This window comes from Chinchilla lanigera, unplaced genomic scaffold (assembly GCF_000276665.1).
Source record: "Chinchilla lanigera isolate Chin_1 unplaced genomic scaffold, ChiLan1.0 scaffold00021, whole genome shotgun sequence".
Lineage (NCBI taxonomy): Eukaryota > Metazoa > Chordata > Mammalia > Rodentia > Chinchillidae > Chinchilla > Chinchilla lanigera.
Window position 1 is genome coordinate 28,974,924 of NW_004955422.1, and position 24,236 is coordinate 28,999,159.

At 47.2% G+C, this 24,236-nt stretch overlaps 2 protein-coding genes and 1 long non-coding RNA gene across 4 annotated transcripts in view; 1 reads left to right on the forward strand and 2 right to left on the reverse strand.

Moving 5' to 3' along the window:
• The window catches only part of Hck (HCK proto-oncogene, Src family tyrosine kinase), a 52,487-nt gene extending 40,412 nt beyond the window's left edge, over window positions 1-12,075 (reverse strand). The window contains exon 1 of the mRNA XM_013514242.1: window positions 11,812-12,075. The gene's annotated coding sequence lies outside the window, so the exon portion shown is untranslated. The remainder of the gene's footprint in view (window positions 1-11,811) is intronic.
• A 2,243-nt stretch (window positions 12,076-14,318) lies between these two features.
• Ccm2l (cerebral cavernous malformation 2-like) overlaps window positions 14,319-24,236 on the reverse strand; it is a gene marked incomplete in the record, with an annotated part of 16,586 nt that continues 6,668 nt past the window's right edge. Inside the window, 6 exon segments of the mRNA XM_013514318.1 lie at window positions 14,319-15,259; window positions 16,257-16,395; window positions 16,854-16,983; window positions 19,058-19,121; window positions 20,550-20,685; window positions 24,086-24,236. Of these exon segments, the coding sequence (XP_013369772.1) occupies window positions 14,946-15,259; window positions 16,257-16,395; window positions 16,854-16,983; window positions 19,058-19,121; window positions 20,550-20,685; window positions 24,086-24,236 (934 nt within the window).
• LOC106148500 overlaps window positions 24,028-24,236 on the forward strand; it is a 16,574-nt gene continuing 16,365 nt past the window's right edge. For both annotated transcript variants that reach the window (XR_001234015.1, XR_001234016.1), the window contains exon 1: window positions 24,028-24,112. This is a non-coding gene — a long non-coding RNA (uncharacterized LOC106148500). The remainder of the gene's footprint in view (window positions 24,113-24,236) is intronic.

Here is a 24,236-nt window from a genome sequence, read left to right on the forward strand (position 1 = left end):
ATGTATGCCCTTTTTATAAAAATAAGCAGTGTCTTGTTTACTTAAATGATACTTATTTAATTTCTGACTTTTTCTACTCTTTGCTGTTGTTAGTATCTGTTGAAGATCACAGTGCTGTAGTCACTGTGTACGCTCCCCACGTTTTATTTTTTTCATTCTGATCACAGACATCTAGATTGTACACAGTTTCACGTTAGTGTAAACAGTGCCACAGTGGACATCCTCACCCACATTCTTCTAAGGACCTGTGTGAGATATCATGAAGACTTGCTTTGCCGTGAATGACAAGTGCTGGCAGGATGGCCACTGCCACATTCTCTCTCCCATCTTCCCCATATTCTTACCAACCCTTGATATTATACAATGGTCTTGAGTTCCAGAAGCAGACCGTGGATACAGACTGCAGTGAAAACAGTTTATTTAGGAAATGCAGAAAAATCCTTGTACAAGCCTCCAAAGTTCCTATTGACTTATTGTAGCATAATTTTTTAAATAAAGTGCACCTTTATAAGTATTCAGTTTGATGAGCTTTAGCAAATGTACGCATCTGTGTGTACACCAATCCAATCAACATTTCTCTCACCCCTAAAAGTTCTCACTGGGTACATTGGCACATAGCTGAAATCCCAGCTACTTGAGAGGCTGAAGCAGGAGAACCGCAAGTATAAGGCCAACCTGGTCAAACTAGCGAGATCCTGTCTCAAAATAAAAAAGTAAGAAAGGACTGGGAATGTAGCTCAGCACAAGGCCCTGGATTCAATCCCAGTACAAAAAAAGATAATTTCTTTATGCCCTATTGTGGTTCACTCCTCCTTTGCTTAGGTGGCTTTAGGTGGCTATTGCTTGCCTTTCTGTCATTATAGATTAGCTTTATCTTTTCTAGAAATTCACATAAATACAATTATGTAGCATGCTTCCTTATATTTGCCTTCCCTTACTCACATACTGCTTCTGAGATTCTCCTGATTTCTACATTTCCAGTAGTTTGTTCTTTTTCACTGCCAAGCGGTATTCCACAGTACAGACATATCACTATATATTTATCCATTTAGTTGATGGGTGCTGTATTCAGGGCTTACAAAGGAAAAGATTTAATACAGGACACATAATTTATAGGATTATTTTATAACACTTACCCAAAGAGTCAGAAGGAAGAGTATGGGAGATCTGTCCAAATACTAGAGACCCAAAGAACCCAGCTGAGGGCCTGGATCCCACGGCAATGACCTGCAGAGTCTAGCTGAAGACCTAGAGCCCGTGGCAATGTCTCATGCAAGTCTGTATCAAAGATCTGCTCTGGGAAGGCCCAAAGGTCAGTGGTGGAAGCTAGAAAGTCTGTGCCAGTGGGGTGAAGGATCTGTGCCAGCAGGCTGAGGGATCTGCACTGGAGCCAGGAAGCAACACTAAAGGTAAGGATCAGAGCTCCCCCAAAAGGTACCACAACTATCCTCAGTGACAGTGAGGTCCCGAGCTCCTCCAGGGATGAGAACAGCTGAATTCACATCAGGAAAACCAGTGTGACAAGCTTCTCCAGAAGAATCAACGCCCACCGTCTTCCCCTCCCAGTTCTCCTTTTATGCTGTTGGCAACAGTCCTCAAGTGGGCCTTCCCCACCCAGAGCCACGCTGATTCGGTTCAGCTGGGTGTTCCAAGCTGATCTATTAGTTAATCTACCACAATGGACATTTGGATTGTCTTCAGTTTTTCACCATATAAAAATAAATCTACTATGGGGGTAACCCACTTTCTGGGCCCCCTCTGTCTCTCAGACAGAAGCTTTTCTTTCTCTCCATAAATTCTTACTACTCTTAACCACCATTAAAAATAAATAAATAAATAAATAAATAGAGCTACTATGAACATTCATGTATAAGTCTCTGTATAGAATATTTTTACTTCCCTTGAGTAAATACTTAGTACTACAGTAAGTGTATGTTTAACTTCATAATAGACTGCTAACCTGACTTTCAAGGTAATCATACCACTTTTTACTCTACCAGTGATACATGATTTCCAGTTGCTTGGCATCCTTGCTAACATTTGGCACTATATATATATATGAGCATGGTGGCACAGCAGTTATCTCAGGTACTTGGGAGGTTGAGACAGGAAGATTGGAAGTTCAAGGCTAGCCTAGGCAATTTAGCAATACTTGTCTCAAAAAAGGCTAGGGGTATAGCTCAGTGGTGGAGCTCTGTGTGGCATATACAAGGCCCTGGAGTCCGTCCCCCATAACACAAATTAATTAAATTAAAAATTTTCACCTAATTTGGATATTTGCACCAAAAACATTTATATAATTGCAAATTTTATCCTAAAGCATTGCCTTACTAGACTTTGGAGTGGTGAACATTTTGTGTGTTCATTCACACATTCATTAAGTGTCACCCATTAGATATTGCGGGAAGAAGAGTGTAAATTCTGAGGCCAGCTCCTAAGAGACACTGTGGCTTTCGTCCCACTTTCTCTTGTGCCGTTCACTCTGGAAAAAACAGCTTCTAAGAGGACACAGGCAATTTGTGGACAGCCCATGTGGAAAGGGAAAGAAGCCTCCTTGCAAGGACCGTCACCAACTTGCCAGCCATGCATGTGAGCTGCCTTGGTGGTGGAGCCTCTGGTCAAGCTCTGAAGTGACCACAGCCCTGGCCAACATCTTGCCTGCAACCTCCTGAGAGATCCTGAGCCCAAATCACCACATTCTCCTGGTTTCCTGAATGCCAGAAACAGAAGATAATACATTTTTATTATTTTAAACTGTGCAATATTCATAAGTAATACAAGATGTGAAGGCCTCAAGGCAAGAAGGTGTTGTGTGTGCCCGAAGAAGCCCAGTGTGGCTGCAGAGGAGGGAGCCCAGGGTAACGTTCATGAGGGTGGCCTTGTCACTCAGGACTGTCTGCTTCTGTGGGTTTTGTTCTAAGACTCACAGGAAGCCCCTAGATGGTTCTAAATGGGACTGGCCTCATTTTCCATTCATTCAACAAATATTTATGGGGCATCTACTGTGGGCCACACTATATCCGATGCTGAGAATACAGTGATAAACTCCTTACACTCTTAGAATTTTCACTCTGGAGGGGAAGATGGAATATGAACAGATACTGAAAGCACATTTATGGCTGGGTACAATATGGCTCATGACAAAGAAAAGGAGGGTGAGGGGGCAGCAGAGGTAGGAAAGATGGTCAGGGGGACACAGAGTGGCCAGGGGAAATGAGCCGGGTGGTAACTGGGGGAGTGCACTGAGCAGAAGGAGAGTAAAAGCAAAGGCCCTGAGAAGTGACAGCAGAGCATAGGGGGTCAGTGTGGCCAGGACACTTTGGGCACAGGGGAGAGTGAGGGAGATAAAGTGGTAGAGGGAGAGGGCCAGACTGTGAAGGCCATCAACTTCTTGGTATCAACATCTAATTGACACACAGGGGAGCCTTTAGAGGGTTTTGAGGAAAGGGGTGAATCAAACTGAGTATTTTAACAAGATCCATCTGGCTAATGGGTAGAGCGTGGATTGGAGGGGCAGGAGGGCAGCAGGGCCCAGTGAGCAGCCGGAGGTGGTCTTCCAAGGGCGAGGCCAGAATGGTGGCAGTGATGATCATAAGAGCTAAGGGAGAGAAAAGAGTAGAAAGCCTAAGAGACACCATGGTTTGCACAAGGAAGCTCATCACAGCACTGCTTTCCACTGTGAAAAGATTGGACAGAAATTAAATGGCCTGGATTTGGAGGCTGGGAAGATAAATGCTAACACAATAATGGGATACTAAGCAGTTGTCAAGGAGAATAAGAAAGCTGTGGTGGTGAATGCCTATAATCCCAGCTATTTGGGAGGCTGAAGTAGGAGGATTGCAAGTTTGAAGTCAGCCTGGGCAACTTAGCTCCTGAAAGAACAATCAGCAGGACTGGTGGTACATCTCAGTGGTAGAGCACAGACCTAACATGTGCTGAGGCCTTGGCTTTAATTCCTAGTACTGCAAAAACCAAAAACCAAAACCCAACTTGCCTTCTAAATGTGTATGCAGAAATAACTTGAAACTAAAATTCCATATGGAAATGCAAGGAACCCAGAAGAGCTTTAACTACTTCTAAAAAGAACAAAGTTGAGGAGTTCATATTCCTCAATTTCAAAATTTACTGTGAAGCTGTAGTAATCAACACACTGTGGTACTGGCATAAGGACAGAAATCACTGGCCAATGGAACAGAATTGAGAATTGAGAAGTAAACCCTCACATTTATAGCCAGTTGATTTTCAATAAGAGTCTCATAATTCAGTGAAGGAGAAGTTTCATTTTTTCAACAAATGATTCTGGAACACCTGGATATCCATGTGCAAAGCAATGAAGCTGGATCTATATGACACACCATTTGTGAAAAAAAATTCGCAATGGATTATAGAGTCAAATGTATGAGCCAAAATTATAAAACTCTTAGAAGAAAATATAAAAGAAAATCATTCTCTCCAACCCACTAAGGCTTAGACCACTAAGACTAAGACTATTAAGACTAAAAACAAGAGAAAGACTATAGATTTTCAACCATAATTAATGATGTCGCCCATATGCCCTTGCTACCATTGGATGAATATTACCTAAGCAACTATCCCTGCAATCTTATTGGTTAACCGTAATTTTAATCCACCTTGTACCTGCCTCATGATTTTGCTCTATAAAATTTGTGTTGAGAGTGGGCTCCTTGGCAACGCATTGGGGACCCCTGCTGTCTCTCAGGAGTATTCCTATTCCTCATTCCAATTCCCCATTCTTATGCCCCATTCTTTCTCTCCAATAAATTTTCCTACCCTTAAAAAAAAAGAAAAAGAAAAAGAAAATCTTTCTGACTTCTGATTAGGTAAAGTCTTTTTAATATGATATGAATGACACAAGAAAAATAGAGAAGGTGGACTTCATCAAAATTAATAAGCTTTAGTTCTACAAATGATGCTACCCAGAAAATGACAAGGCAGCCCACAGAATGGGAAGGAATATTTTTACAACTCATAATTCTGATAAGAGGCTGGGATCTTGCTATAAATAACATATAAAATTTGATAATAAAAAGTTAATAATTTAAAAATGGGCACAACATCTGAATAGCCATTTCTCTAAAGATGCTATACAAATAACCAGTAAGTACTTGGAAAAATGCCTGGTATCACTAGTTCCAAGGAAACTGCAAATTAAGGCCACAGTGAGATGCCACCTCACATCCATTAGAACAGCTATAACAGAAAAAGACGTAATAACAAGTGTTGGTGAGAATGTGGAGAGATTAGAACCCACAAGCCCTCCTGGTGGGAATGTAGAAGGTTGAGCTGCTTTGGGAAGCAATCTGGCAGGTCCTCAAAAGGTTAAACATAGAATTACATGACCCAGCAATCCCACTCCTAGATATATATCCAGAACAGCACTATTCATAATAGCTGAAAACAGAACACAGCTCCAATACCCATTAATGGTTAAATAAAATGTGGCATATCCATACAAAGAAATATGATTTGGCAGGAAAGAAGGATGAAGCACTGACACATGCTACAACATGGGTAAACTTTGAAACTGTTATGATACATAAAAGAAGCCAATTCCAAAAGACCATATAGGGTCTGATTCTGTTTATATAACATGCCCAGAATAGCTAAATCTATAGGAACAGAAAGAGACTAGTGGTTGCGTTAGGTTGGTGACTGCTAATGAATACAGAAGTGTTTTTAAGGGGTGATGATGGTGACAGCATTCTAAAATAAACTGTGGTGATGGTTGCACATCTCTGTAAGTGTATCTAAAAAGGCACTGCACTGTGAAACTTAAACAAGTGAGTTGTATGGTATACAAATTGCAATTCAAGATATATGGGTAAATGGGGGAAAGGCAAGGTGTGCAACGACTTGTTATATTTTACGATCTATGCAGAACAAGAGAACAAACATGTGGGAATTTGCCAGCCAGCACCTGGGCTGAGGCGGGAAGAACACCCATAACAGTCCCGATGGCTCCTGCCAAGGAGAGGAAGTGGAGAGTCCCTGTGCTCGTGCCCTGGGAGCCCCTTAAACATATTAGATCTTCACAAATAGCTTAAAGATTTTTTCAAGAAACAAAGAATCAGATTCGTGAACATGATAGAACTGGGGTCGGGTGGGTATTTTTTCAGTAAGGGTTAAGAAGTGCGTGCTGTGTGTGCACTTGAGAGTGGGGCCACGGTGGAGGAGGAGGGTGGTGAGGGGTGCGGGTCTGACTCCCTGCCTCTCACCGAGGGGACTTGGGCAAGGCCTCTCAGGCCATGCCTCACCCGCTAAGTAGAGTAAAAGGACCTCTCTCCTAGGTCGTGCAGGCATCTTCACTTACACTGTCTCATTTGTCTCTTACAAGTAGAGATGATTATAAATGGATGGTTCCGAGGCAAAGACACTTGCCTGAGGTCATACAGCCAGTGAGTGGCGAAGCTGGGGCTCAGACCCACGTGGGCGTGCTCCCAGGCGCCTCGACAGCTGTTCTTATAACCGCTGCACTCAGTGCTGGCTGGTGTTTAGGGTGGGGGAGGCTGGAAAGAGGGCAGGCTCCACTTTGCAGCGGATCAGATGCTGCCGGCTTCTTCCGAAATACATTTTCCTATTTCCAGGGGCATTTGCATGTCACATTTTAAATTCCTTGGGGTCACTGTTGATTATTCCACATTCAAAACAAGTTGGAGAGCAGAAGAGAAAGCAGCAGTCCCTACTTCAGACTGAGCTCAACTGTTTCCCTTTTTATTTGCAAAGTAGCCACTGATCATTTAACAGCTACACCCCAGTAGGCAGAAGCTCACTGCTGCTCTCTTTTCCCAAAGGAGCAAAGGAAATGCTAAGAAGACCTGCCTTGAGAAACTCATGACAGCCCCCTGCAAGTTCTTCTGTTTTGTTGTTTTGTTTTGTTTGTTTGTTTTGAGATAGAGTCTCACTATTGTAGCCTAGGCTGGTCTCACAGCAATCCTCCTGCCTCAGCCTTCCGAGTGCTGGGATTACAGACATGGGCCACCACTTCTGGCTCTTGCAAGCTCTTGACCCTTGCTCTGGAGAAAGCTCCCCTACCCTCCAGCCTTCTCCAGCTTCCTCTGTGTTTTGTCTTCTTTAGAGAACTTGACCCCACCATGTACCATGGACGTATTCCCACATTTAAACTTTGGTTGTCTATTCCTTCTGCTCTTTTTTTGGCAACCCCTCTGTGGGGGTGGTTATTCATGGGCCTATTTTGTAGGCCTTGAACTCACAGTGATCCTCCTACCTCAGCCTCCCAAATGCGCCACCACATCCAGATAGTGAAGTTTATTAAAGGCCTAGTGTGTATGTTTCAACCCAGGTCTGGGAGCATAAAAATGGACAAGGATGGTTTTGGTTCTAAAGCAGCTTCTAATCCAATTAGAGAGACAAACATAAAAGTTGATAACTTAGATACAGAGTGGAAAATGGTGTGTGTGTGTGTGTGTGTGTGTGTGTGTGTGTGAGAGAGAGAGAGAGAGAGAGAGAGAGAGAGAGAGAGACAGATAGACAAAGTAGGAGGGATGCTGCGTCCAGCTAGGGTGCACACTGGAGGACCTCTTATGAATGGTAATAGATGTGAGTTGAGGCCCAAAGGATGTCAGTAGCCTATCAGGGGAAAGGGCATTGCACACAGTAGGGCCAGTCTGCCACAGCTTGAGGGAAGAAAAGCTTGGCCTGTTCGAGGAGCCACAAAAGCTTCTGTGCCCCAGGCATGGACGTGGAAGACAGGTAGAAAAGGCTGCAGCAGATGGGGAGCGGGGGCTTTCTCCTGTGGGCATGGTGGGGAGAGGAACCTAGGGTGCGCACCAAGCTCCCCTGCCCCAGGCACCACATTGTGGGCAGCCGAGCTCCTGCCTGGGGAAGGGTAGGACTCGAGGGGATGGGGGATGCTAGGGAAATGGAGAAATTGTTTTTCTGCCCCCAGCTGTGGCCACCTCCAGCTGACAGGTCCCCCCAGGGGGGTTGGAGGACTCTGGTTCGTTTCACAACACCCCCTCCCCTTCCCCTTGTGTCCCTCCGAGGCCAAGAAAAGAGGAAGTGCTTTGAGGACTTCCTCCTGGGTGCTGTGCACTGCTTCTTTTCAGAGAGGCGGAGCCAGACCCACACGCTGCATTCTGCTAGGACAAGGGGCCTGGCATGGCCACGCCTGCCATTCAGTGGCAGACATGCTGGACCCAGCTTTCAGCCTGGGAGCTAGGAGATCCGTCTGGAGTCCTGGCCCTTCTGACTTGGAGTTCTGCGCCAACAAGAGCCTGACATCTTGCATCTTGAAGAAGCCACATCCTTACTCAGCACCTTTTTTTTTTCTTTTTGCGGGGGGTTCCAGGAATCGAACTCAGGCCCTCACATTTGCCAGGCAGGCACTGCGCCACTGAGCTACAACCCCAGGCCACTCAGCACCTTGAGAGGCTGGAATGAACACGAGAGAGTCCCAAGACATACTTGCACAAGAGTATAGAGAGCATTTTTCTCTAAAAAAATGCATTTTGTATTTAGCTATGTGTGCATATAAATGTGCAGAGAAAGGTCTGGGAGCTACACAAGCCATAAGGATCAGGTGTCACTGAGGGAGAAAGGAACACTGGAATCAGGGAGGAAGTTGACTTTTCCCGTGTTTTGTTTTGTTTTGTCTTCGAGACAGAGTCTTGCTATAGTCTAGGCTGGTCTTGAACTCATTATGTAGCCCAGGCTGGCCTCAAAGTCCAATCCTTGTGCCTCAGTCTCTTGGAGTGCTGTGGTTATAGGCCTGGGCTACCATAGCAGGTTCATCTTTTTTCTTTTTTAAACTATAATACATTTGGTTTTTGTGTAGCTAAAATAATAACAGCAACAAATGTGGGACTTAGTGCATATAGTTATCAAATGTCATTTCCTCCAAATATTTTCTTATGAAAATTCCAAAACACACAGAAAAACTGGAAGAATCTTGCAGTGAAATTCCAATAGTCACTACTCGCAGTCTACCATACCATTACCATTGCTCTCTATCCCATCTGTGCATCAATTCTTTTCTGTGCACTGCTTGTGATCACATCCAGGGCTTTTCACATGCTAAGCAAGCTCTCTGAGCTACAACCCCAACCCAATTGTCTTTTTTCTTTTTTCCAAATGTATTTTAAAGTAAACTGCTGTAACACACACATTACATTTAACAATGGGCAAAAACATCAATGTTTGCTGAGTTTTTATAACTGTGCGTACGCCTACCTAACTTCAACTGCATTAGACGTACATTCCCATCACTCCAGAAGGTTTTCTCTTGTCCTAGAGTGTATATAAACTACCAATACCCTGCAGGTCAGAACTAAGCACAGGGCCAGGCACAGAACAATTGCTCAGCAAATATTGGTTGAAGGAATGCATTAGTCTAGGGATGACGGGCACATGGCTTGCACCCCTGAGTATATAACTATGTCTTTTTTTTCTTGCATTTCACACTGAATTGATACACAGTAAGTGCTTTATAAAGATTTGTTGATTATATTAGTTATACATTGAGGTGTAACAAACCACCCCCGAATTTAGCAATTTAAAACATTATAAAAAATAAAACATTATAAACATTTATTCTCACCTAGTTTCTTTCTTCCTTTTTTTTTTTTTTTTTTGAGACAGGGTCTTGCTATATAGTTCAGGCTGGCCTTGAACTCACTATGTAGCAGTGATCCTCCTGCCTTAGCCTCCCAAGTGCTGGGATTATAGGTGTGCACTACCATGCCTGACTCTCTCACCTAGTTTCTATGGGTCAAAAATCTGGAAGCAGGATAACTCAGGGTTCTGGCTTGGGTTTGCTCCTGAGGCTCCTGAGGCTGTCACGTGACAGCTTAACTGGGGCTGGAGGATGTCCCAGGATGACTCAGTCATAGGGCTGTTGGCAGGGCCCCCAGTTCCTCCCCACGTGAGCTCTCCATAGGGCTGCCTGCGTGTGCCACGACATAGCGGCTGGCTTCCCCCAAAGCAACTGATCCATTCAAGAGAGCAAGGGGGCCACCAATGGTCACACAGGCCACCCAGTCGTGAGGGAAGGGTGTGAAAGACAGCAGGACTACCATGAGGTGGGGCTAATCGGGGCCATTTTGGAGTGCATGTGAATACACGTTTAAATTTTCCACACACCTGCTCCTTCTAGATGCTGTACTAAGCTCCAGTGAGTACAGGAATGAGTCAGAAGCAGCCCAGACCTTACAGGATCTGCACGTGGGTCTGTGTGTGTTGGGGATGTGGGTGGAGAGGTCAGACAGATATGGAAGCAGATGGTGTCAACAAAGCTCAATAAACACTGCAATAGTAGAATAGTGGTCCTTAAAAAGGGTTTTGCTGTGATGCATATTCATGCACACCATTTAAAGCACATCATGAAAAGAAACTCTCCTCCCCTCCCTAATCTATAGCCAACAACTCCTCCAGCTCAGAGGCAACAACTGCAGCCTGTTCTATATACTCTTCCAGAATTAGTCCATGATACACAAACACATTTCTTGTCTCTTTAAACAACTAGAAAGTACCGTCCGTGGTGCAGGGTTCCGCAGCTTGCCTGTTTGGTCTTGTTTTGCTCTATCTTGGAAATCAATCCCACCTAGAGAGCTATGTTGCTCTTATTTATGGCTGCATGATATTCTAATGTCTGTGTAGACCACCATTTATCTAACTACTCCTCTATTATTGAACATTTGGTTTATTTCTAATCCCTTGTTAGAGACAAAGTTGCTGATTTTCCTTCCCATCCCTTTCCACCCATACACATAAAAACGAAGGAGAACTTCCTGGCAGTGGACCTGAATCCCTACCTCGGACCCACAACTAGGGCCATCAACTTCTGGTCATTTAGGCCTAACTGGGTTGTTATTATATCTAGCAGCTGCAAGTAACATTGTCTCACAGCACTGTAACCTCCTAGAATGTCAGTCCCAAGAGGCTAGGGTTTAGGAGCTAAGTAAATAGTTGTGCAATGAGTGAGTGAATGGGTGAACGAATGAGTGTAATCAAAGGATATGTGTGAGAGGCTGTTATTTCTGAGCCAAGGGAGTCCTTTTCCTCTCCCTCCTCCTTTGAACCTACCCTCTCTTTTTCATGCCTCTCGATCATTTGAGTCAGCTCTTAGCATCTGCCAGGGTCCTTGTTCTAGTCCCTGTCCCAGTCCCCTCCCCCAGGGACACTCCCCCACCCCCACCTACCCTCCTCAGCAGCTCCATGCTCTGTAGAGACTGGAGAAATACAAGCCCACCAGGCCATTCCCTGTTGCTTGTACTTCTTTGCCTGCCTTCTCAACCCACCCACTTTTCTGACTTCCTCTCCTACCCACCCACCTTGCCCCTCGCCTCACATACCCCATACTCTGGCAGAAATAATAGCAGCCACTTACACTGAGCACATACTATGTGTACTTTGATGTGGATTAAACCTCACCACATCTTATTAGGCTTTTATGAGGGTGATGCTATTGTTATCCCCATTTTAAGGATGAGGAAACGGAGGCCGAGAGACATTCAGGAGCTTGCCAAGGTCACCTGCCTAGCAGATGACAGTGTTCGCATTGAAAACCATTCAGCCTGACCCTCTGGCTGGTTGCCTTCACTCCCCTGTCCTAGCTGGCCGCCAGTCTGGGATGTGCCGCGCTCCTCGGTGCTCCTCCTCCCTCGCCCAATCCTGCCAAAGCCCCGCTTGCCAGTCCCCTTGCTTGTGCTTGAAGCTCTTGCTTATAAATCACTTCCTGTTCAGAGCTTTTTCCAGATTTCCCACAAGGAGCTGGTTTCTCACTCTTTGATTTTGCAATAGAGAATCTAGTGCTATGACTACTTGGAGACCCACCTTCTGCTCCAGACCGCGTGCCGCCAGTGGGCAGGAATAGTGCTGTACCTCCATCTAGTGTCTTCCACCAAGCCTGGCACAGAGCAGGTGCTTTCTAAATGTCCAGTGACAGAATGACAGGGTCTGAAGACTCTTTCTCTCAACACAGAGTTGGGAAAGATGGGTAGAAGTCTCCAACTGGGAGCTGGGCAGAGTAGGATGTTGCAGAGCCCTCAAATGGGAGAAGCCCATTTCTAGGGGGCCAGCTAGTGAGAATTTTACTCACCACTTGCCCTTGGGTCAGAACTGTCCCCGGGTGATCTAGCTGCTGGGGAAGTTCCACACTTGCACTACTCCCTAGAGGTCCTTGGGAACCGGCTCCCTCCCCATAATGGGTTTTCCCCTCTTGCAATGCCAGGAACCGAACCATGATAGGAAATGACCTGGCAGCGCTTTGGATGCCGCAGGAGGAAGTATGGCGAGTTGCTGTGCACAGTGCTTGGGCACCCCAGCCAACACCCTTTGGACTTCTGAGACCAAGGGGTTACTGGCTTTGGTAAGACAGTAGTTCCGGGGAGGGTAGGGGCTTTCTTGGGGTGTGAGGGAAATTGCCCCATCCTCTGAGCTATGATGTAAGCACTGCTCCATGTTGCCTCTCAGCAGCCTTGTCACGGTGCCTTACTAGGACTGTGGGCAGTTTCAGAGCTTCTCTTGCAGGCCTTTAAGATATGCTCCAATCTCTGGCCCCTGCCTCTATCCAGTCAACTTTTTCATCTATAGTTGTCTTACTCAAGAACTTACTAAGGCTCCCTATTGCTTCAGGTCCCAATGCACTATATCCCAAAGGCTGGAAACAGCACAGGAGAAAGGATAGAAGTATATGCTCCGGGGTTGACAGGATATGAGTTGAAATTGCAACTCATCATAGGACCCTGGCTCATTCACTTTACCTCCTTCAGCTCCAGTTCCTTCATCCATAAGATAAGGATAAAAATTGAAAACATAAAAATTAAACACTCTGTTCAATAAAGCAAATTCATTCAAAGGAAGTCACCCCAGACTAGTTGTTCTCTAAGTGTGGACCTTGGACCATCAGCATCGCCTGGGCACTGGTTAGAAATGTAAATTCCTAGGCCCCGCTCATGCTCCAATGAGTCAGAAACCCTGTGGTGGGGTCCAGCACTCCGTTTTACCAAGTCCTCCAGGAGACACTGGTGCAACACCACAGATAAACTTAACAGATGGGCAACACACTGGGAGAGGATATTTGGATATCAACATCCAACAAGAAATTGATAGCTAAAATTTGTGAACAAGATAAAAAATAGAAAATCCAATAAAAAGTGAACAAAAGGTATGAACAAGCAATTCACAGAAGGGGAAGCTTAAATGCCTGGTGAATACAGGAGGAGGTTCTAAGTCTCAGAATTAACAGAGAAATGCAAGTTAAAACAATGATCTGTCCCCTTACACTTGAAGTGATAGGCCACAGTGATACAGTCAGGAAATGTAAAAGCTTTTGAAGACGTGGGGGGATAGCATCATTCGCATGCTGTTGAAGGGGCCATTTCAGAGGAATTCAGTGACACTTACCATGAGTGTGTGCTGTGATCTATTGATTTCTCTGTTGGGAATAGAGCACACAGTTTTCATAGGGTTCATGAGGGTCGAGCACAGAGATGCTCATTCAGTACAGTGTTGTTTGTGGTAAGACAGTGTTGGAAGCAACCTGGGTCCATCACTGGGGAGATGGATAAAGAAGAGTGGATGCTCAGCTTGGACTATTTTGCAGCAGATGGATGTGATAAGTTAGATTTTCTCACAGCAACATGGGTAGATCTTAAATACATTATGGAGTGAAAAAAGGAAGCAACAGCATGAGGTCCTTATGCAATACCACTTATATAAACACACACAGTGTGGTGCATTCTATGTCAGGGAAACATTTTAATGTGTGGGGTGCGTGCTCTCGGTGCAAGGGAGGAGGAGTGTGCGGAATGTGTGGCTAGAAAGGGACTAAAGGAGAATGTCAGAAGGACTTTTCATGGGCCAGTAATGATAGGATGTTTGTTTGCCACCAGCTGAGTATGAAACATGACACTTCAGACCTAAATTCCTAACAATAATATTCTTTAAAAATTAATGATAACTATACCTTCTTTTCTGTAAGTGCCATGTGTCTGGCTGCAGGAGGCTTCGTAAAGTTCTACAAATTAATTTTAGCTCTTCTAGGAATGTCTCTGGCTTCCTCTCAAGGGCTCAAGCTGTGCCAAACCTGGTCTCATCTCGACCTCTCTAACTATCCAGCTCTGCCTTCAAATTGCCTTGACTTCCCACAGACCCTGGTCTGCAGAGTCTTGGGTATGTCTGTGTGTGGAGCTTAGACACAGAGCCCCCAGAGAGCTGCAGGGGCGAATCCTGCTCCTCCTCCCAAACCATGAGCTCCCTGACAGCCTTATTAACACCTCACCCCACCACAGGTCCCATCCCATTGCCCCAGGAAAGACAGTAAACCGAGCCACGAGGCGTTCCATGGGGAAGGGAGCAGCATTTATTGAGCACCTACGATGCTCTTGGCCCAACACTAAGGTTTTGCCCTTTGTTAACTCCTCATGACCACCCTTCGAAGGTAGGGCTAAAATGATTGGAGAGATGAAGAAATTCGAGGTAATATCTAAGGAGAATCAGGAGATTCCGTCAAGTCTCCTGTGATTTTTTTGAACTCAGTTTCCAAATCTGTAAAATAGAAGGAACACAGGTTTCTGAAAGAAAAAATAGGTGTGTGCGTATGCGTGTATGCGTGCGCGCTGTGGATTGAATCCGAAATTCTTTTCTCAATCTGCCAGCAGGTGGAGCCCTTCTTCATCCCTCAGCCTGAGAAAAGCTGAAGGGTCCGGAGGAGGAAGGGAGGCCCGCCTGGGCTGCAGGCCAAGGCTCCGGCTGAGGCCCCAGCGGCTAGGGACTTTAGGATCTGCCCTCGCCCTCCCCCTGCAGGAAACTCTCGGTACTGCAGGGACCCGAGACGCCAAGGCCTCGGACGGAGACCCGGGGATGGAACCCTTATGAAGGGTGCGATAAGGGAACAAAGATGCCTAGGGATGGGTTCCACAGGCAAGAGTGAGGAAGCCTCAGAGACCGGATGCAAGGGACAGAGGCTACAAGTAGTTATCTTCAGCCACGTCGCCCCCACCCCGGGACCTGTCCTCATCGTCGTCGTCGTCGTCGTTGTCATCGGGGGCCAGTGCCTCAATGTCGTGCGTGATGTCCGCCAGCAGGCGGTGGAAAGCCTGGTCCTCTGGCCGCTGGGCCGCGCCGTCATAGCTGCGCACCGCCGAGGCCGACGTGGAGCTCATGCTGCGCTTGATGCGGCCGAAGCTGTCGGTGAGGATGCCGCCCTCGCGGATGCCCATGCCCTCCAGGAAGCCCTCGAAGTAGCAGGCGTCCTGATCCGGGATGAAGGGCCGCATCCCTGCAGGCCACAGGCCAGAGAGATTCCCAGGGTTCAGCCCCTTCCCTCCCATGGAGGGATCTGCCTCTGACATCTGAGTTCAAATCCTGGCTCTGCCACTCGCTGGCTGTGTGGCTTTGCCCAAGTTCCTCAACTCTCTGAGCTAACCGATCATGAAATGCTGCTCAGCATACAGCAGATGCTCGTGCCCATGCTATGATCGCTACGCTCCCACCTATGAGCTACAGGACTTTCACTCTGGGCCTCAGTTTCCCTATTTGTAAAACTGAGATAATTGCACCTATTCTGGTAGGGGGGTGAAGACTAAATAACAAGGAACTTTGAACACACATATACCCCATAAACGTTGTCTCACCTGACCTCCATCCCAGCTGACCAGCTATTTGACTTTGGTACTTTACTTTGCTACTCTGGGCCTGTTTCCTTACCAGCACAATAGGGACAGATAATTGTATCTACTTCCCAGAACTGAGGTCACTCCATGAGATGGTGCTTGGCTCATGGTAGCTGCCATGTTAGCTTACTAGTATTATTACTCCTGTTGTGGTTTTTTTTTTTGTTTTTTTTTTTTGGTTTTTCTCCGGTACCGGAACCGAACTCACGACCTTGCGCTTGCCAGGCAGGCGCTTTTGCCGCTGAGCTAAATCCCCAGCCCCCACTCCTGTTGTGGTTAGGAGCCCTCCTTCTTAGCTGTATGACCTCAGACAAGCTCCTTAGCCCCTCTGAGCCTCAGCTTCCTCTTAGGGATAGATGGGAAGACTCAGTCTCCCTCCTGACATTGCTCTGGAGGTGAATCGGCTGCAGCAGGACCTCATTCCTGTTTCCTGACTGTTGGGAATCCTTTCTTTTCTCTGTACCTCCATCTCCTTGTCTGCACCATGACCTCAAGATCCTGGCCTTGTTAGAGGCTTAAGGATCAGGAGAAAACTCTCCAGGGTGACCCCTGCTTAAGAATGACTCAGACCCAATAGGGGTAGGGTGGTGGGTCAGGGCTCACCGAGGAGCAGGAACTTGCGGCGGTCTCCGTAGAGCTTCAGTAGACCAGCACAGAAGTCCTGGATGGGCAGCCCCAGCCGGTACTCCCGCAGGAGCAGCGCGAACTGCTGGATCTCAGAGGACCCCAGTTTACTCCGCAGCTGTGGAGGGACCCCCTTTGGCAGCAGTCCCAGGAGCAAGCCTGCCCAGCCCTTGCCTGAAGGAACCAGAGCCCTCTCTGGGGGCACACATGGCGTGGGCCCCTCTGAGAACCCTTCTGTGGCCCACTCAGGGGACTCAGGCCCCCCCTGCACTATATCTGAGAATGGCCGCTGGAGTCCCAATCCTGGCCTCCTTGGGGACACAATCTGCCTGACTCCAGGCTGCCTCTCTGTGAGTGAGACGATGACAGCCCCTCCCTCTTGGGGTTGTTGAAAGCATGAAAAGAAATGGTACATGAAAGGTGTATAAAAGTGCCTAGTACACAGCACACACTCAGTGTTAGCTGGCGTGAGTTGAGGCCCTTCACAAGCTGGCCTCAGTTTACCTGCCTGCCCTGACCTCGGGCTTTGGCACATGCTGTGCATGGCTGCTCCAGCCTCCCAGCCTCCCGACTCACCGTGATCATGTAATCCTGCAGCTGCTCGAGGCTCAGGCCGCTGTGGTCACTGCCGCTGCAGTGCGAGCCGTGGAAAGAAGGAGTGGATGTGCCACTGTAGCATGCTTCGAACGTGTCCTGGGAGCCATTGCTGCAGGAACAGGCAGAACAGGGCTTTCACTCGCCTCCCTCCAGCTCCTCTCCCCAGGCAGGCTGGAGGTGGGTGGGCATACTGATGCCATGGGCCTGAGGCCTCATCTGAGACCCCATTTTAGCCTCCAAGACCCCATATTCTGGCCCCCTGTCACTTCTCAACCTCCCTTCTCACTGCTCCCCCTTGCTTTTGGTGCTCTGGCCACCTCTTCCCTCCTGTACTCCAAGCATCTCCTTGCCTCTGGGCCTTTGCACATGCCTCTCTCTTTACCTCATGCTCAAGCTGTCTCTTGCTCATCATCCAACCCTAAGTGTCACTCCTCAGAAAGGTCTTCTGTGACCCCCCAAACCGGGTCAGACCCTCTGTTAAATGTGCTCATTGAGTCATGTTTCCCTATGACAGGCAGATCCTTCTAGATACCCCACCAAACCCTGACATCTTCTGCCACTCTCTGCTACCAGCACGGTAGCCTCCTGCCTGATCCTCACACAGCCAAGCTTTACCCTGGCCAGAATCCTTGCCCTTGCTGTTCCCTCTACTGACGCTGTTTCCCCTTCATCCTTCAGGTTTTGGATCCAAGTGTCCTCAGTGCCAAGAGGCCCTCCTGACTGCCCACATCAGCCAGGGCTCCTTGCCTCTCTCGTAGCAGGTTAAGCTCCTCTTTTGTGTTTAATATCACCAATGCTTGTTACTACTAAATATCACTGCCTGCTGTGTTAGATGGTAAACTTGGCACAAGCTGTAGCTTCCTCGTTAAGGGTGTGGACTCTTGTGTGCGTATCTCAGGCTACCACCCAGTTGCCTGATTCTTGGATGGCTAATTCCCTATTCTCCAGCTTCTCTATCTATAAGATGGGATGACAAGAATTGGTGTCACTGTGAAAAACAGAGGAATTAAAATTTGTAAAATGCTTAAAGTCATGGACTATATGCAATAAATTGTAACCATGTAATGTTGCCATGTAGCTGCTAATAAAAAAAAATGAGTGCTTTATAGAATAGCATTTGGCACAGAGCAAGCTCAGTAAATGTTAGTCATTAGCATGATTTTCATCTCTCCAGTAGAGATCAGGTTGTTTATGGCCTAGCCTAAGGGTGCACCGTATTAGAAAGCAAATCTATTGCCACTAAAAAGATAAAACAAATAATAGAGCATATATCATTGAAAGGAACTGCAACTTGCTGATCCAAAGTCCTTTGTAACATGACTAGGGTGACTAATAAGGATTCCCTAGGACTTTTGGGGTTTTAAAATGAAAATCCCATATCCTGGGAAACCCCTCATTCCTGAGCAAACTGAGTTAGTTAGTCACCCTCAGCAGAACCTGGGCAATACTCCCAACTGAGAGAAAACACTTCAATCCTACGTTTTCAGCCTTGCTTGCAGCTACTTATGACTGTGTGACCAACTGCTGATGCATGGGATGTAGGCAAAAGTCACTGGGTGGGAATTCCAGGAAAGAATTTTTTTCTCTTGTGGTGCTGAGGATCGATCCCAGGGCCTTGCTGAGCATGTGCTCTACCACTGAGCTACACCCGGCCCCACTATGAAATTCCTTAGGATTTCCTTGGCATGCTGTTGTGACAGCCAGAGCTGCATCCTTCCCGGTCCATGAGGTACCAAGGAGAATGGGGCAGGGAATGAAGCCTGAGGCCCAGGTGATCACCAGGACCTGAATGCCTGCTCTATTTTATATCAGAAACAAGAAAGAAAGCTAAAAGAGAAAAAGCAAGCAAGCAAATCAGCTATGTCTTTGTTAAGCTACTCAATTTGGGGTTTTCTACTACTCACAATAAATCAAAATGATGTCTGGAATTAGCTGTGACCTGGGACTTTGCAGCACTAAGCTTGGTATTTAAAGAGAACCTCTGGCTCTGGGCTCTGGAGTCCCCAGCTCTCTCCGGGATCTGGATCCCATGAGCTCACCAGATTCTGGCACTCAGCTTACCCCCTACCCTCAATGCCTACTGTCCCAGCATAAGCCAGGGTTGGACCCTGCTTGGACCAGGGGGAACTCTGTTTGTGCAAGGGCAGGGGAGCCATGGTGTGCCCGACAAGGGCAGTACCTACAAGGAGCTGCAGCAGCTAAAGTCGGCGTCGTAGGCATAAGTCCCATCGGTATGGCAGCTCTCACCTGCGACCAGCAGAGGAACTGTCAGAGTAGCAAAGCAGGACATCCCCGGCTTCCAGGCCCCAACGTACCTCAGACCTTGGGCAACTCCCCTCCCCACTGCCAGCACAATACCCCTTCCTGCCTACCTCGTGGGGCCTTGGGCAGGGCAGGTGTGCGTTGGGAGGGTGTGTGTGGCAAACCATGTTTGAAGCAAGACAAGAAGACTATTGCAAAGGGGAAGGAAGTCAAAATCTTCAGTGAAAGCAGCACCACCTACAGAGAACTTCCCTTCTTCCCTGCCTGCTGTCTCACCTGCCCAGGCATTAGACTCACCCTTCTAATCTCAGCACTCTCAGTGTCATTTTGCACCCTGACTTCTCTGGTGAGGCCAGTTCCTCATTACACATTCTCTGTGTTCCTTATTATACATCATCTGTGTTCCTTATTACACGTTATCTGTATAACTATCTCACTACTGTCAGCCCGCCTCTGCCCAAGCTTTGGGAAGGCAGAGTTGGATCTGGTTTTTCCTACCAGTACATCCTGATGGTTAGCACTGGATCTGACATAGTAGGTGCCCAACAAATATTTGTTGAATGAATGAGTTTGTGAAGTACTTATTGGATTATGTCATGGATTTGTCTACCATCCCATTGAGAGTTGATGAGTTATCCCAGCTTCCCAACAAGCACAGCTTCCATGATGGGGGCCTTCAGAGGACAAGTACCAATGTGCCGCTATGGGGCTATTTCAACAGGGACCTGCTGCAAGGGCCTACAGCTGAAGGAATTCCCTTAATGACCTTGAGTGCAGCATGGAGGATGTTGCAGATAGAAACTTTGGAACTAGATGCGCCTGGGTATGAGCCCACCATTTGCCACCTGGGAGATTCAATGTCCTCATCTGTAAAACCAGAATTAGGTGGCCCCAGAGAGTACCTCTTGGTTGTCTGAGATTTACCCAGTCCTGTGCTAGGCTACCAGGACCGACAAGTTACTCTAAGGACTCAGTAAGATTTGGCACCTTGCTACTGTGTTTGGCACATAGTTGGTGCTCAATAAATGCCTCTGTTAGCCTCATTCGTATTCTAGAGCCTGACTGCAACCAAGGACCAGTCTGGAAAAGTTGGTTGGACCCTGGCACCTAGTTGGACTGGGTGGCTCAGCAGCAGACACTGCAGGTGCTTCCATTTCTGCAGAGCAGGGGCGTCCAAGTTAAGGGAGAGAAAAGCCCAAGTGTGAAGGCCTCACTCTGAACTCGGCAATCTGAACATCTTTGATGAAACTAGGTTTGAAGTTGTCATGCTGAAGATCAACATCTTGTTTTACCCACCTATTAAGGGGACGCTAACAGTAGCTGAGATCAGGACCCTAAAGGCTTTCATCAGCCCTGAGTCCTCAAGCACCATCCCTGTTTGACAGCAGAGGAGGCCGGAGCCTGGGTACTCACTGCGGCTGCAAAGCCACGGCCGTTCAGGAGTGGACATGTAGTGGTAGCCGGCCCGGTCCACACACTCAATGCTCTGGTCCCCATAGATGATCTGGAAAACCTGACAAATGAGTGCGCAGGACTCCTCGGCAGCATCCTGTCCCAGAGAAGAGAAGGAGGAGAGCCTCAGGTCCTTACCTGTCTCCAGGTGACCCCCTGCTTCCTCAAACATAGTGTGGGGAGACTCCGGACACACACTTAGGGGCCCCTTTAAATTCATCTTGAAGACATTTCCCATTGACATTATATGGTACTCTCTGAGCCTTGTGACCCTTTTACAGAATCCTGAGACAACTCTGGCACTTCTGCCATGAAAAATGCACCCCACATTTCTGAGAGGTTCATGGATTCTCATGAAGCTTATCTAAAATAAGCCCTAATTTAACATACAGGTATAGAAGCTGAGGTCAAGAGGGCTTCTAACACATAATAGGAGAAGGAATAATTAAATATGTGATGTGATCAAAATATGCGGTGAATGTTTAAATTTTTGAAATTTATTATAGTAAAAGACACATTGCCATTAATCCTCCTCAAAATATCCCCCCTTACTTCAATATCTCATCATTATTTTTTTTTTTTTTGGTCTTTTTTCAAGACAGCCTGCAGTTCAGGCTGTCCTTGAGCTCACTTTGTAGCCCAGGCTGATCTCAAACTCACAACAATCCTCCTGCCTCAGCCTCCCAAGTGCTGGGATTACAGGTGTGTACCACCACGCCTGGCCTAATATTCCATCATTCTTTCCACCAAATTCTTGGAGCTGTTTTGGAAGACCTCTTTCCTGAGTGTCTTTAGAGGGTGTGATAAAAAATATATTGAATGCTGCCAGTGAGTGACAGTCAAGGGAAAAGGAGGGTTATAAAAATATTACAGTCTGTCCTCATCTATCTTATTCACTGGATCTGGCACTGTGTGACTTTTGCCTCCTCCCCAGAGTCAAAATGACAATGAAAAGTAAAAGTTTTGAATCACTTTAGGACACTGAAGCAGCCACAACAGTGAAAAATAAAGACACTCACAAAAGAGGACTTCCAGAAGGGCTTCAGAACATGGGAGAATAATGGGATAAACATGTTTGAAGGACAGAGGAGTGTTTTGAGGGAGACACATAGCAATGTGTCTTTTACTATAAGAAAATTTTTAAAAATTAAACATCATATTTTTCTTTTCTTTTTCTGAGGCAGGGTCTTCCTATTTAGTTCAGGCTGGCCTTGAACTTGCTATGTAGCCAAGGGTGGCCTTGAACTCATGGTGATTCTCCTGCCTCAGCCTCCCAACTGCTGGGATTACAGGTGTGCACCCTGATGTCTGGCTAAACATCATATTTTTCAATCACTCTGTGTCTATAAAAATTTTAGGTTCAACATAGTTACTACTACTAGATGCCTACTAGATGTCATATTTAGATACGAGCTTCCCACTACTCAGTGCAAAAATGGAAGCAGGATGAATACTATGCTTGAAGAAAGGAGTTTAAGCTCTTGGGTAAAACCTTTTTTAAGATTGCATATCTAGAAGAGGGATTTACTTCTTTAATTTACCGCTTTATGTCTTTAAGCAAGAAACACAGAAGGGCAATAACAATGGCGAGAGATAAACTTCATGAAGCTATTTCCTATTTTGTGTCTCTAGAAAAGTCCAAGATATAAATTAAAAAGGAACTCAAAATAGGCATTTGGGAATTGAAGGGAGTACTTACTGATCACTACACCAGGCTTACTACAGTGACCCTGCGAAATAGACGGGCAGGTCCTTATTTTATAGTTAAAGATGAGGCTTAGAGTGATTAAGTGAATGGAATTGGCTCAGATTTAGGACATTGGCACTGGCATCAGGGTTTTGGACTCTAATTTCCAAGTCTTCCCAGGGACCATGGTGACTCAGGTAGGAGACCAGAGGCTCAGAAATCTCTGGAAAGCAGCTCGTCATTACATCTCAATCCACAAGTTCTTGTTTCTTCCTCCAGTGGTGGGCACTGGGCAGGCCATGCCCTACAGCCCACAGTCCAGGGTGATAGAGAAGGCATATGCTGCCTCTGTGCGCTTCAGTTTAAATGACACAAACTCACTTTCTCTGAGGAAAGTGAGTCTCCCGGCTCACTCCCTATCTTGGCAAGCTACATGACACAAAATGCCTTCATCCAGCCATTCAATCAACATGCATTCACTGAGCGCTTATTATGTGCCAGGCATGGTTCTAAGTGCCAGGGGTGATACAGGGGTGCACAAGTCTCCTGCACTCTACCAGGACTGCATTTTGGCTGGGATGGAGTCAAGGGGAGGGTAGCAAGAGGCGAGGCCAGAGATGAAATGGCGCTGGTGACTGAAGCCTCAGTGGCCTTGTAAACAATTGTAGATTGTAGCCTTTCCTCTGAATGAAAGAGGAGCCATTGGAAGAACTGGAGCAGAGAAATGATGTGACTCATGTGTTAGCAGGACTGCTGATATGTAGAGGAACAGACTGGGGGAAAGTGCTCAGCCAGTGAGGGGTGATGGCATGACCCCATGAGAGGCACCTGTGCCACTGAGCTCTATCCCCGGCAGAAGGCTTGGGGTTTAAAGATGGCGGTCAGACCTCGGGCCCCCTAAGGGAGGACGCCAAACGCTGCTCACCTCTGTATCCGCAGCACCTCAGCCTCTGCTTAGCATGTAGCTGGCACTTAGTCAGGGAATAAAGGCAAGGAAGACTATGGAGACTGGGGGTGGGGTGGGGACTGGGAGGGAAGACAAGCCTTTTGCCTGGGCCACCTTAGTTACCAAGAGTACCAGCTCTGAACTTCCTGGGTTTAAATCTTGAAGTCACCACCTGCTGCCTCTGTGAGCTTGGATTAGTGACTTAACCTCTGGTCTCTTTCCTTTTCTTGTAATCCCAGCACTCTGGAAGGCCGAGGCAGGACAATCAAAAGTTTGAGCCCAGTGTGGGCAATTTGGTAACTTAGTGAAACCATGTCTTGAAATAAAAAATTAAAAAGGGGCTGGGAATGTAGCACAGTGCAAAGGCCTTGGGTTCAATATTCAGACCCCAGAATCCAGAACTATATCCCCGCCATCGTTTCCCGGCCTTTTGGCTAAGATCAAGTGTAGTATCTGTTCTTATCAGAACTATATCCCCAGAAATAGGAGTAGTGGTCTTTTTTGCCCCTAGGGGTTGCTGTGAGAATTAAATGCGAATGCTGTCCCTATCTGACAAGGACTGGCACTCCGCCGTGCTGCTGATCACTGTCCTCGGGCTCTTAACTGTGCTGGTGCCAACGCTGACCGCACTGGAGAGAAAGGAGGGCTGGAGGAGGGGGTTCCCATCAAGTCCATTGGCTATTATCAGTTTTTGTTCCATTGGAGAACCCAGGGCGAGGTGTCCCAGGAGGAGTCCAGGGCTTGTGTCCCGGGCACCCCTGACGTCCTGAGTGAGGTCACAGAAGGGGAAAGGCAGACTCGGGAAGCTCGCGAAGGGGAGGGCAGCGTCTCGGGCACCCTGGGGCGGGGTGCCCTCGGGCTCACCCTGTTGGGCACAGCCAGGATGACAAGGTTGCAGTAGGCGTCGGGACTGGGGTCCTGAGGGTCGAGCGGGTTGGGGCCCGGGTGGCACCGTTCCCAGCTGCCGCCGCCGCCGCCGGCCGCCTGCCTCCGCTCCCAGCTGCCGCCCGGCTTG